The sequence below is a fragment of the Cynocephalus volans genome, chromosome 1 (assembly GCF_027409185.1).
Source record: "Cynocephalus volans isolate mCynVol1 chromosome 1, mCynVol1.pri, whole genome shotgun sequence".
Lineage (NCBI taxonomy): Eukaryota > Metazoa > Chordata > Mammalia > Dermoptera > Cynocephalidae > Cynocephalus > Cynocephalus volans.
In genome coordinates, this window is record NC_084460.1 from 142,955,193 (window position 1) to 142,970,268 (window position 15,076).

The window sequence follows — 15,076 nt, forward strand, 5'->3', positions numbered from 1 at the left end:
AAATTTGTGTGTATGATCTGAGCACTTCAATTCTGCTACCCTCCAAAGGGTTTTTGGTGGGGAAGAAAAATTTATCCTTATGACCTAGAATTGCAGAGTTGAGATTGCTATAATATGTCTGAGCTCAAACATACTCAAACACAAATTATTCAGTGTGAAACTAAGTAGATATTACTTTTCTTTCAGCAGATTTTAATTTATTCACTTCATGAGTCCATTTTTTTAATGTAACAAAGTTGGAGACCTACTTTTTGTGGTATTGAGCAGAATTTGAAGTTCGGTTTGCTCATCTGGATTAAGTCCATCCACATTTGTATTTATAGCTGTTAAAGAAGAAACTAGAGAATCGCCAGCTCCTATAAGAAGGAAAAAAGCACAATTTTAAAAGTCTACATTTTCATGAATAAAATGTTATTCATGATTGGTAGCAGAATGCTCTTTGCTATGACCAGCACACAAGACAAACAGCTCACCTTTCTGCACAGAGAAGCGAACATTTGCAGGCCCCACAGTGCCTTCTGAAGGGAAACTCACTGACTGCACTGCTACATTAGGTTCCACCACGGATTCATTGCCCAAAGACAAGGAATAAGCCTCCATTTGCTCAATAAGCCTGCGTAGAATAAAACATAACAACTTAATAACCTAGAGATTTTGTCAGAAGTGTGTGTTCTCTCCCACATTACAGTAGATCATGAGGACAGAATTCACGTAGTCACAACATTGACAATCACCTAAAAGTAATTGGTTTTCTTCATCAGACTCTGGCTTTGTTTTTTACACTTTTTTTTTTAAAGTTCAGATGGACTGTCCCCACTGAAGTGTACCTTGGACATAGATGCCAGAAAGCCAATGTTCAAGAATGATTGCTTTCCCAGTAGAAATAGTCTTTATTATGATGTTCTTCACATAGAAGGACCCACCACTAACCAGGCACGCACATCTAGTTGTTTCCACAGTGGTGAGAATCAATTTTCATTTACTCAACTAACTCTCTCCTCTCACCCAAATCCCTTGGGGTCGAAAGCATCTCTTGTAAGTTTTTGGTTCCTGATGACAGTTCAGATGCAATGACAGAAGAGAGAGCTCTGTGCTCACTGCCTCAGCTATAAACTAAGCACTACAGGTTTACAATGTTCTTTTCTATCTTGGCTAAGTTCAAAGACAGATTAGATAGAAGGTGGGAGGGAGCGGGGGGAATCTGTCAATATGGTGTTCTCCAAAGATGCATCATAAGACCTCTTCTTATTATTATTTCCTATAGAAATATTTGCACTATTTCTATACTTGACAAAAGCTCTACATCTAAGATAATCAGACTAGTTTTCCCAGAAATGAAAGGATTTCATCAAAATGTAGTTGTTCTGTACTCCAAATGTTTATTTATGCCACTAAAATATCTTTATTCTTCTCCCAAGATTTAAAAAGAGAAAGTTCAAAATAATTAAAGATTGCTTTATAAAGAGAATGTAATCATTATTCATACAAGTTGGCTTCTGTGTTTCAAATGTTTTTCTTTCATGACACCATTTTCTGAGTTGTCAGCAATTCACACTAGGTATTTATCACTTCATGAATAATAATCATACCCCAGACTGCTTTCAACAGGAAGAATACCTAATAAAACTCCAATCCGCTAAGAATATCATTTGACCAAACGATATCTGTTGATTACCTGCTAAGAGGTGGGGACCCTTGTGAAACACTGGGGATACCAGGAAGAGCTCCCTCAGGCATTCACAAGCTAAAGGAAAATACGCTAGGTATGGTAGTGTCTTCCACGTTCACAATCGCTTTTAAAGGGTTGCTCTACCCACAGCTACTTCTATGGTCATTGTTTCTTCCATATGATTTGTAATAGTCCGTTTTGAATACGTCTCAGAATACCTGAGACTGGGTAATAGAGCAGGGATTTATTTGGCTTATGAATCTGGTACAGCTAAATCTGGCGTGGGCCTCAGGCTGCTTCTACTCATGGCGGAAAGCTGCAGGCAGCCACGGGTATAAGCAAATCACATGGCAAAAGGAAGCAAGGGGGGGGAGGTGCCAGGGTCTTTTAAACAACCAACTCTATTGGGAACTAATAGGGCAAGAACTCACTCAGGCTCCCCTCCCCCAGGAACAGAATTAATCCATTCATGAGGGATCTGCCCCCATGAGTCAAACTTATCTCCCAGCACTGCCACATTGGGGATCAGATTTCCACATGAGTTTTTGCAGGGACAACACATCCAAACTCTATCATGATTCTTCCCTCCTCTTGCCATAATTGATGGGTGCCTGCCACAGAGTAGCCAATCCAGAGGCTGGCCATTAACCTAATACAAATGACTCAAAGAAGTCCTCAGACTCTTTCGCTCAGGAATTTTCCATTTAGTGCATTAGTTACATCAGGAAAGTCATGACTTAGACGGAACCAGAGAGGTCATTATATAATTGTAAGTACAAATCCAAATGAAAAATAAGAAGCTAATTCTTCCTGTTGAGAATAAAGAAAGACCCATAAACTCCTCTACTGAGGCCTGCAAAGCCGCCTTGGATCTGCAGCCATCTCCGTGCTCCAGGGTCCACAGGGTGTGGCTATATTGTGATCCCGTGCTTGGGTTCCCATGAGATCTCATAAGCCTCTTTACCATAAATCTCTGTTTGATCAAGATAACTTCAGTGGGGGCCTTGTAACCAAAGGCGGCTAGCTACAAGCAGAAAAACTGAAATGTAAATGTACAAGGTGGTCAGTGTTAGGGAGACAGTTTTCCATTCCCAAAGTTAGGTAAAAGGGGTAATTAGGGCCTTAAATAGGACAGCAAGTTTCCAGGGTTATAGATCAGCCTTTGCAACCATGTTCAAAAAGGAGAAATGACGTCCTAGACTCACTGATTGTACTATGATGCTCCCACCAGCAGAAACCCTATCCTCAGGTCCAGAGTTCTGTTCACTTTAACCTTCTGCCTCCTCCCAATCTGGAAACAGAGACTGGACACTAGAGAACTTTACCATAACAACTGGAGATGGCTGAAGCTAAGGTGGAGTCACTCCTCCTGTCATTCTCCCTTTTACTCTCGCACTCTCCCTTCTCCCATAAATGTGGGAGGGGAATTCAGTAGCTGTGGGACACAAAGAAGAAACCAAATGAAAGAAGGGAGAAGTCAAAATGAGATGGACAACTAAGGCGTGGTGCCTGTCAGGAGACCCTGCACCTAGGTGTAGGCTCAGGGGGTGGAATTTGGAAAGCAAGGGTTGCCCTAGCAAAAACTAATCTCCTTCCCTGTGGAGAGGGGAAAGTGAGAGGTAAGAGGTGACCTCTGCTGGCAGCTCATCTAGAGTTTCTGAAGAGAGCTAAGGGGTTAGTGACTTGACCCTGGAGCTAGAGGAAGAGGTGAAAGCTTTCCCCTAAAAAGGCCCTGAGTCCACAAGAGCTTATGCAAAAGATCAAATGGTAGAGGGTGAACTGGGAGACCATGATCAGGAAATAAATGGACTAGAAGTTCAGAGGGCGAGGGAGGAAGGATGAGTGTGCTTATACCATTTCATAGCTCGATGTGTTCTATATTTAAAATTCTTATTTATCCTCTAACTGCTTCCTTTGAAGCCATTTGGATATCAGACATAAATCACACAGAATTGTTTTTTCCTCTATATCTTAAGCGAGTAAAATTCATGATTCTTTACTGTTAGCACAGCGTTCCCCTCTGCATCTTGACCTGTGACATTCTCAGCTGAATCTCACAACTTCTCTTTCCTCAGCTTTCTCACCAAAAACATCCACTGCTCTTCTTTTCTTCTCTTGCAGACACAAAGCCCTCAGCTCTGAAGGGAGCCCACTCTGGCTCTTGGCTTCCATGTTCACTGAACATAGACTCTGGACCCATGGCCACTTCCTTCTCCCACTTCACGAAAAAGGAGAAGTCTCCACACCCCTGGTGAGAAGGACCTAGACTCCTACTGAGATCTGAAGTCACAAAACACACCAGTAAAACTGTTTGCACAACCTCTACCACCATCTCCAAGAAATATAATCTTTTAAATGGCCTATTTCGTGCCTTGAGCTTTTTCTACTTTGAGGACTCAACACTAAATAGGTACTGGTTGTAACCATCAGAAAACCGAGAACTATATCTAAGAATTTCTCCTAAGGAAATAATGAGTCATGCAAAGTGTATTAGTCCATTTCTGATGCTTATTACAAAATACTTGGAACTGGGTGCTTTATAAGAAAAAATATATTGCTTATAGTTTTGAAGGTTGAGAAGTCCATAGTGCGGGGAACACATCCGGTGAGGGTCTTGGTGGTGGCAACGGTGACCCAGGGGTTGAAAATGGCAGAGCAGAGAGAGACTAACCTCTCATGTGCTCTTGTTTAAAGCCCTCAGAACTTCATCCCTGGTCACCATTACTAATCCATTCACCATGGCATGGTCCTACAATCTAATCACCTCTTCAAGGCCCTACCTTTCAATTACCATAATAGGGTTTCCCATCGTCAACAGTTAAAGTGGGAATTAAGCTTCTAATATATCAACCTTGGGGGACACAATTCAATCAATCCACAACACAAACAAAGATTATGTAAGAATGTTGATTGCTCATAATATTAAAAGACTTGAAGTAATCCAAATGTCTAGCAGCAGAGCAGAGAATTGGCTAAATAAATATTCACTCATATTATGCAATAATCTAAAATTCTGATGTAGATGTACATGTATTTATATAAAATGTTTATAAGCTATTAAATGACAGCAGCAAGTTTTAAATCAATATAGTATGTAATTATATATACACATATATACATATGTATGTACATATATATATGCACACACACATACACACACAAATAGAGAAAAAATCTGAATTATATACCTAATCTGGACTATTAGCAAAGGTAGGATAATTTTAAAAATTTTATTCATTATATATAATAATAATAATAAAAATGCATATTTACTTAAATTTAAAAAGTGTTTTAAAAGCTATGTATAAGGTAAAAACACACAAATCCCAGTGAGGGGCCTCTACGAATAAAGAGTTTTGGAACCAATATACAAACAAAAGTAATCCAGAGCATAGGAGTCAAGAAGAGAGACTGCAGGCAGAGTTGGATTCTTTTTTTTTTTTTCTCCAATGTAGTGCTGGGAAAGCTAAAGAAATCTTAATCAAAATACACCAGGGTCTGCAGGACCCCAGGCCACCACCAAGAGAGTCCCAACCCTTGAGAGAGGCCCCAGCTGCCACCTGATCCCCAGGACCAGAGGCAGTAACAGACAGCTGAGCGTCAACAAAACTCCCTGATATTGCTTCAGACACCAGGGTGGAACAAGTAGACTGCAATAACCTTTGCCACAATGACTAAACACCAACGGAGAGAAACTAGAATTATGAAAAAAAACAAGAAAGTATGACACCATCAAAGGAATATAATAACTCTTAAGTTAATAACTCTTAAGTTAGACTCTTAAGGTCTAGACCCTATAGAACAGGAAGTCCTTGAAATGATTGGCAAGGAATTTCGAGGAGCAATTCTAAGGAAACTAAATAAGATACAAGAAGACTCAGTTAGACAACCAAACAAAATGGAAAAAAGTACACAGGACCTGAAAGAGGAAATGTACAAAGAAATCAATGCCCTGAAAAAGAATGTAGCAGAGCTTGTGGAGTTGAAGGATTCATTCGACAAAATAAAAAGCACAACAGAGAACCTAACCAGAAGGCTTAACATACAGAAGAGAGAATTTCTGATCTTGAAGATGGCTTGTTCAAAATAACACAGGTGGACAAAAAAAAAAAAAAAAGAAAAAAGAACTAAAAAACTTAAAGAAAATCTAAGAGAGATAACAGACAACCTCAAGCACTCAAATATCATCTAAATCATGGGTATTCCAGACAGAGAGGAAAAAGGAAATGGCACTGAAAACATTCAATGAAATATTAGCAGAAAACTTCCCAGGTATAGGGAGAGATACAGATCTTCAGATACAGGAGGAGCAAAGATCTCCCAACATATTCTACCCAAAAAAGTCCTCTCCAAGACATGTTATAGTCAAATTGGCAAAACTCAAAGACAAAGAGAGAATCTTAAAACCTGCAAGAGAGGAGCACCAAGTCACCTATAAGGGAACCCCTATCAGACTAACAGTAGACTTTACATCACAAACCCTAAATGCCAGAAAAGAATGGGATGATATATTCACAATACTAAAAGACAAAAATTTCCAGCCAAGAATACTTTACTCAGCAAGGCTACCTTTCCGAAATGAAGGACAAATAGTATATTTCCCAAACAAGCAAAAACTGTGGGAGTTCACTACCACACAACCAGCCTTACAAGACATTCTCAAGGGAGTACTGGGTCTGGTACCTGAAAAACAACCATCAGTACCATGAATACTCAAGATAGAACAAAACCCACCAGTGCAATAAAATGTTACCAATAAAGAGAAAATAAAAGTTTATCCACTATTCCAAGAAACCTACAAACACAGAAGACAATCTGTAAATCAGAAAGAAAGGAACAAAAGATATTTAAAATATCCAAACAAAAAGCACTATAATGCCAGGAGTAAATCAATACCTTTCAATAATAACTCAGTGTAAAAGGTTTGAATTCCCCAATCAAAAGACACAGGAGGATTAAATTGGATTTAATCTGACTGACTGAATTAAAAAGATGGACCCAACAATATGATGCCTTCAAGAGACCCACCTCACCTGTAAAGACACACATAGACTAAGAATGAAAGAATGGAAAAAGATATACCATGCAAATAGAAATGAAAAAAGAGCTGGAGTAGCTATTCTTATATCAGATAAAATAGACTTTAAACCAAAAACCATAAAAAAGATAAAGAAGACCACTATAAAATGATAAAAGGATCTATCCAACAAGAAGACATAACAATCATAAATATATATGCACCCAACATTGGATCAGCCAGATTTATAAAGCAAACATGATTAGACCTAAAGAGATAGACACTAATACTATAATAGTTGGGGATCTGAACACCCCACTCTCAACATTGGACAGATCATCTGGGCAAAAAATCAACAGAGAAACACAAGACCTAAACAACACTTTAAACCAATTGGACTTGACAGATATATACAGAACATGTCATCCAACAATGTCTGAATATTCATTCTTCTCTTCAGCACATGGAATATTCTCCAGGATAGACCACATGTTAGGTCATAAATCAAGTCTCAACAAATTCAAAAAATTTGGAACTATTCCATGTATTTTATCAGACCACAATGGATTAAAACTAGAAATCAATAACAAAGAAAATTCTAGAAACTATACAAATACATGGAAATTAAATAACATTCTACTTAATGGCATATGGGTCCAAGAAGAAATTAAACAGGAAATCAAAAAATTTATTGAAACTAATGAAAATAATGACACATCATATCAAAACATGTGGGACACTAAAAAAGTAGTCCTAAGGGGGAAATTTATTACACTAAATGCTTACTTCAGAAGAATGGAAAGACGGCAAGTGAACAACCTAATACTTCACCTTAAAGAATTAGAAAAACAAGAACAATCCAAACCCAAAGTTAGTACATGGAAAGAAATAATTAAGATCAGAGCAGGGGTTGTCCTGTCAAGATGGTGGGGGGAAGAAAACACAACAATCACAACAATTTCTTGATCTTGTTTATGGAATTGGACACAGACTTGATGTTGATGGGGGTGGGGGGGCAGAAGGAGGGAGGATGAGGAGGAACTGGTAAAGGGACAAGCAAATCAACTATATTGTATATTGATAAATTAAAGTAATGAAAAAAAATTTTTTAAATACACCAGGGTCTTGGGAAGAAAGAGCTAAAGTGGGTTCGAGGCTAGCAGTGTGTCCTGCAGAGTTACTCCGCATTGCTCTGTGCACTGAGAAAGGAGTTGGAAGAGCTCCTCCTGTGCACAGAGGCTGCCCCTTGGCCAGTCCAAACTAAGGCTGAGAAAACAAGTTCTAATCTAAATCATTCCAGTTACTTTCTATCTCTAGGCCAGGACCACACGGGAACCAGGAAGATGGATATACCACCCCATCTGCTAACTGAAGATCAGAAGGGAAGCCAAGGCCTCTGTCCGCATTCCAGAGGAATCGTCCATGAGAAAAATAAAGACACTTCTGATAATGCTTTTTTAACTAAGAAAGCAAGTGGCACTTTGTCAAGTTTTCTTTCAAAATTGAAATTGTACTTACGTTGCCAAGGTATCCTCATTATCAGCAGCAGCAGCTGTTCGAAAAACATCTTCACTGGCATCTAGAAGTTGACTCACTGTTGTCACAGCAGTTTTTTTTGCCTACCAAGGAGAAGGCATGGATCATCATAGAAAACACATATCATACATTATCATCACCATAATCATGATGAACTATTATAGTATCAAGAAGCATCATTGGTATGACACTCTGGAAGCAAGTATTTTTCAAAATTAAAGGTTTAGTTTTGATCTACATAAGGTGGCAGAGAGAATCAAGATAAAGAAAAGTGAAAATATAAATTAAGGTAGTAAATTAGGAGGCTTAGGTCTCCTTATAACAAGACCTCATATTAGGTCGACCTCATAGCAAGATCTTTCACAGAATCCCCACCCCACTCCTAAAAACACAAAAGCAAATGCTTGCATACAAAAGCAGAAACGAAATAAGAAGAGTGCAGAGCTCTGATTGTTAAAACATTACAGTCCACGATACTTAGCCTAACTTATTATAAATACTAGACTTAGTAAAATTATTTCTAGTTTTCTTACAATCAAAAACTCAAAAATACGTCAGAGAGATGATCTCTTGGCATTTGATTCCTATTTGGGGGTATTGACACCTTTCTGTCTTTACTGACATAAATTCTACATTTGGTGATCAATATTTTTCTCTTTCAATTCCAGTTTTATTAACTTGTGATTTGAATCCCACCTGCTTTCCAAAGGTACTATGGTGACATAAAATATTTTTTTTTAAAAAAGCAAGACATTGAAAGAGAACGGAAGAAAGGAGCAGCTATTTCCAGGCCGTGCTGATATACAACTGGTAAACGCTGTGACAGTCCGTGTTGATTCTTGACCAGTACTCAAGTTCCATCAATTGGTAAATGTTGAGTATGCTTCTTGTTGTCAGGTACCAGAGTTTAGCAGGTTGGGATATCAGAAATGTAAATTAGGCTTAAAGTTTTTGGAAAGCCAAGACCAAAATGCAAATATGCTTAGCAGAAAGAGAGCACAGTTTAAAATAGTATATTCCAGAGTGAGTTCTTTGGAATATTATTTACTTAGAATAGAACAGAGATGGTGAGATCAAATACAATTAGTAAACATATAAAAAAGTAAAATACACTTGTTCGTTTCATGACTTTCTGAAGATGGAACAATATAATGATCATTGTTACTATCCCAAAAGAAAATATTTGGACAAGGAGTCCTTTCTCCTCTGAGCATCTCTCAGAAAGGGTGCTCTGCAAAATGGTTTTAAGCAACCTAAACCATGCCCAAATTCATATCATGGGATGAGTGATGTTTGGAGAGTCTTTCTTCCTTTCTTCCCACCCTTTTTTTTTTTTTAAGTCTTATGAGTTTTACCTCAGATTCAGCCTTTCTGGATGTGTTGAAGATCTGTCCAACCACTTTAGCAGCAGAAGTGATGTTGTCAGCAGTTAATTTACTGGCATCAGATGTTAAAATCAGGGCTTCAGTGGAAATATTCTTAGATTGTGTTTGGATACTGTCTATCTGTTTAAAAACAAAAACAAAAGCAAAACACCCTAGCTCTGTGTAACTATGTCTAACCACTTTGCAAGCAACTGCAGGTGAATAAGCTGGAATTTAGCTGAGCCTTGGTCTCCTGAATATCACATTTCATTGTTTAAAGGACAAAGCACATGCAGGCCAGTGGTTTCCCAGCCTTCGCTGTCTGCCAGGACCGGTTGCTATAAAGGGCTGCCTTAGCTATACTGGAGCTACTCAAAGTGTGTCCGTGGACCGATGTTGGTTTGCTAACTGTTTGTTACAAAGTTTATAGGGAGATAAATAAGCACAGAAACTGAAAGTAAATGGTCAGAAATTTCTATAGCAATTTTACGGTGTTGAAACTAATAAGTTGGGTAAAAATTGGGTTTGCATTTTATATATCTTTTTTCATTTCATTTTTCTGGCAACTCATTTTTATGGTGTTTAACAAAATTATCGGTCTGCCATAGGTTGGAAATTTTTGTAACTTGCTTTTCAGCACAAATAGTTTGGGAAGCACTGGCCTAGGCATCATTTCCAGGTATCAACTGGCCCCAGGGCACAGTGTTGTGAGGCTAACAGATGTTAATCCATATTGTCATTAGTGGAGCTGGGTGTCAACGTGTGTGTGTGTGTGTGTGTGTGTGTGTGTGTGTGTGTGTGTGTGTGTGTGTGTGTGTGTGTGTGTGTGTGTGTGTGTGTGTCTGTGAGATTTAGTTTTCACTAGATGGCAGCAAAATTTCAAAAATCAAACCAATGTCACAAGCTATTCACACTGAGAGAAGAGTCAGAAATATACAATCAGTAGACAGAAACAAATAACTGTCTCATTCAATAGCCAGGTCCCTGCTATGTGCTAGGCACTTTGCTAGATGTTTACAGGTGTTATCACATTCAATACACAAACAACATTGTAAGTTGAGCACCCTCATTCCCATTGAAAGGCTCAGAGAGGTAAAGGAGCTCACTTCTGCTTAGAAGTGGCAGATCTAGGGAGTTTCAAGATGGCGGCGGCTGCAGCGGCTGGCCCGGAGTAGCTGAGGTGGAAAAGGTGGCCACTGGGCCTCAGGCAGCCGGGAAACTTGTGGACCTTCCTCTGGCCATCTCTTAAGGGAGGACTGCTGCTGCTGGCCGGTCGTGGGGGCTCAACGCCACTTTGCCCCCGGCAGGAGAGGCTGCCTCATTTACAGGCAACAGCTTTGAAGTGTGGAGCAGGAAAAGAACTGATTCTTAGCTGCAAAAGCGAGTCTTGAAACAGGGAACATGGCGCCAGGGCTGCTGTGGATGCAGCCAGGATCCCGGAGGCTGGGGCCGCACTGAAGGCGGCCAGCTGCCCTATTCAGGATTCGAGGTTTCAGGCCGGCATTAAAGAAGATTCCTGGGAGCGCCCGAGCGGCGCCGCGACTGAACAGCCCGAGGCGGCAGCGCCGAGAACACGGAAGGCAACAAACCAGAGACAGAGCGAGCGCCCGACCTGGCACAGCACTGTGAGTGATCCCTGGCACAGCTCTGTTCGGGGGGTGGTTGCCCACCCGGCTCCCGCCTGCACCACCAGGCCACTCACTGCCCCAGTGCTGCCTCCATTTTCCCAGGTGCGGGCAGCTCCGCCCTGATCGGCCATCACTGAGCCCATTTGCTTGGCCTGGCGCGGGGCTTTCCGGACCCTGCGGGCCGGCCTCCTCTCCCACTCCCTCCGCGGTTCTCTGGCGGGGCTGGGGGTGTGGGGCGTCCCGACCAGTGTTGGGAGGGCTAGGAAATACGGGCGGGCCGACTGTCACTCCACCACACCCTGGACTCCGGCCGGTAAACTTCCTGTTACTGGGAGGCAGATACCATCTCTGCGACCACCAGTTTGGAAAAAAGCCTAACGAATTTCTGGTTGGGAATAGTGTGGTAGGAGAGTTCCCAGGTCCGCTAGAACCTGCCGGAGAGCAGGCTGCAGGCGGGCACTAGACTCGGTTTATACCGGGGGGATACAAAGGTGAACAAGACCCGAGAAAGATCTACACAGTGCTACAAAGGCACCCAGAGAGACCGGTCGTCTGTGCCTAGCAGAAACCTGGTAGACTTCCTGGGCGAGGCGGTGCTGAGCAGGGTCTTGAAGGCCCAGCTGATAGACGAGGGGTGCAGAAGACACACCCCAGCCCAGCACAGTGTGCACAGAGGGGGGAGACGTGCGGCCAGGGAGGCGGAGACTCGACAGAAACCACACACCCGGTGGGGTCGCCACTGCACGATCTAACAGCCTGGGCCAGAGCACACGGAACGGGGAGAAGTCCTGTACAGAAAGTGAAAGCTCAACAGAGATCACACACCCTGTGGTGCGTGATCCACCAGCCCAGCAGAGTACAAGCTGACCAGAAAGGTGGATCCCCAGAGAAGCCCAAGACCCGAGGCAACCACACACACAAGACACTAGAGGCCAACTGAGCAGTCACGGCGGGAGCCATACCAAATTGGCAACCACAGCAACATCCTAGTTAGTCATTAGTCTCAAACCGGTGGACTGTGAAACCCCCTGCCACAATGAATAAACACCAAAAAAAAGACACCAGAAATACAAAAAATCAAGAAAGTACACCACCAAAAGTTAATAAATCTCATACTCTAGATCCTATAGAACAAGAAGCCCTTGAAATAACTGACAAGGAATTTCGAGTGATAATTCTAAGGAAACTGAATGAGATACAAGAAAACTCAGCTAGACATCATGATGAAATGAGGAAAAGTATACAGGATCTGAAAGAGGAAATATACAAGGAAATCAATGTCCTGAAAAAAAATGTAGCAGAACTTGCTGAACTGAAGAAGTTATTCAGCGAAATAAAAAACACAACGGAGAGTTTAACCAGCAGGCTTGTCGAAGTTGAAGAGAGAACCTCTGAACTTGAAGATGGGCTGTTTGAAATAACACAAGCAGACAAAAAGAAAGAAAAAAGAATCAAGGACATGGAAGAAAATCTGAGAGAGATATCAGACAACCTCAAGCGCTCAAATATCCGAGTCATGGGTATTCCAGAAGGGGAGGAAAATGGAGATTCCATTGAAAACATATTCAACAAAATAGTGGCAGAAAACTTCCCAGGTATAGGAAAAATCACAGATCTTCAGATCCAGGAAGCTCAACGATCTCCAAATGTATTCAACCCAAAAAGGCCTTCTCCAAGACATGTCATAGTCAAATTGGCAAAACTCAGAGACAAAGAGAGAATCTTAAAAGCTGCAAGAGAGAAGCGTCAAATCACCTATAAGGGAGCCCCAATCAGGTTAACATCAGACTTTTCATCACAAACCCTAAAAGCTAGAAAGGAATGGGATGATATTTTCAAAATACTAAAAGACAAAGATTGCCAGCCAAGAATACTCTACCCTGCAAGGCTATCCTTCCGAAATGAGGGGCAAATAGTATATTTCTCAGACAAACAAAAACTGCGGGAGTTCACTACCACAAGACCACCCTTACAAGAAATCCTCAAGGGAGTACTGGGTTTGGTTCCTGAAAAATAACTACCACTGCCATAAAAACCTAAGAAAAATCTAAACCCGCTAGTACAATAAAAATGGCATTCATGAAGAGAAAACAAGCTAACAAAAACACTATCTACAACCTAAGAAACCAACAAACAAAGAAACCAAACAGTAAATCAGAAAGCAAGGAACAAAAGACACCTAAGACAACCAAACAACCAATAAAATGCTAGGAATAAATCAACACCTTTCAATAACAACTCTTAATGTTAAAGGCTTAAATTCCCCAATTAAAAGACACAGACTGGCTGACTGGATCAAAAAGCAGGACCCAACTATATGCTGCCTACAAGAGACCCACCTCAACCATAAAGATTCACACAGACTAAGAGTGAAAGGATGGAAAAAGATTTACCGTGCAAACAGAAAAGAAAAACGAGCTGGAGTGGCTATTCTTATATCTGACAAAATAGACTTTAAACTAAAAACCATAAAAAGAGACAATGAGGGACACTACTTAATGATAAAAGGACTGATCCATCAAGAAGACATAACAATCATAAATATCTACGCACCCAATGTTGGAGCAGCCAGATTTATAAAACAAACTCTATTAGACCTAAAGAAGGAAATAGACACTAATACCATAATAGCAGGGGACCTGAACACTCCACTGTCAATATTAGACAGATCATCTAGGCAAAGAATCAGTAGAGAAACACAAGATCTAAACAAGACTCTAGACCAATTGGAATTGGCAGATATCTACAGAACATTCCACCCAACAACCTCAGAATATTCATTCTTCTCATCAGCACATGGATCATTCTCCAGGATAGATCACATATTAGGTCACAAATCAAGTCTCAATACATTCAAAAAAATTGGAATTATCCCATGTATCTTCTCAGACCACAATGGATTAAAACTAGAAATTAATAACAAACAAAACTTTGGAAACTATACAAACACATGGAAATTAAACAGCATTCTACTTAATGACATATGGGTACAAGAAGAAATCAAGCAGGAAATCAAAAAGTTTATTGAAACTAATGAAAACAATGATACATCATACCAAAACCTGTGGGATACTGCAAAAGCAGTATTGAGGGGAAAATTTATTGCATTAAATGCTCACTTCAGAAGAATGGAAAGATGGCAAGTGAACAACCTAACACTTCACCTTAAAGAACTAGAAAAACAAGAACAATCCAATCCTAAAGTTAGCAGACGGAAAGAAATCATTAAGATCAGAGCAGAACTGAATGAAATTGAAAACCAAAAAACAATTCAAAAGATCAACGAATCAAAAAGTTGGTTTTTTGAAAAGATAAATAAAATTGACAAACCATTAGCATGGCTAACAAAAAAAAGAAGAGAGAAGACTCAAATAACAAAAATTAGAAATGAAAAAGGCGATATTACAACTGATTCATCTGAAATACAAGGAATCATTCGAGACTACTATAAACAACTATACGCCAACAAATTTGAAAATCTGGAGGAAATGGATAAATTTCTGGACACACACAAGCTCCCAAAACTGAACCGTGAAGACGTAGAAAATTTGAACAGACCAATAACAATAAAGGAGATTGAAGCTGTTATCAGAAGGCTCCCAACAAAGAAAAGCCCAGGACCAGATGGATTCACAGCAGAATTTTACCAAACATTCAAAGAGGAATTGACACCGATTCTTTACAAACTATTCCAAAAGATTGAAACGGACGCAAATCTCCCAAACTCATTCTATGAAGCAAACATCATCCTGATACCAAAACCAGGTAAAGATATAACCAAAAAAGAAAACTACAGGCCGATATCCTTGATGAATATAGATGCAAAAATCCTCACTAAAATACTAGCAAACAGAATACAGCA

At 40.3% G+C, this 15,076-nt stretch overlaps 1 protein-coding gene across 1 annotated transcript in view; it reads right to left on the minus strand.

Moving 5' to 3' along the window:
* The window catches only part of ADGRG7 (adhesion G protein-coupled receptor G7), a 70,999-nt gene that overhangs the window by 31,435 nt on the left and 24,488 nt on the right, over positions 1–15,076 (minus strand). The window contains exons 6-9 of the mRNA XM_063087546.1: positions 9,578–9,727; positions 8,205–8,305; positions 474–613; positions 249–356 (exon numbers count right to left, since the gene is read on the minus strand). Coding sequence (XP_062943616.1) covers positions 249–356; positions 474–613; positions 8,205–8,305; positions 9,578–9,727 — 499 coding nt within the window. The remainder of the gene's footprint in view (positions 1–248; positions 357–473; positions 614–8,204; positions 8,306–9,577; positions 9,728–15,076) is intronic.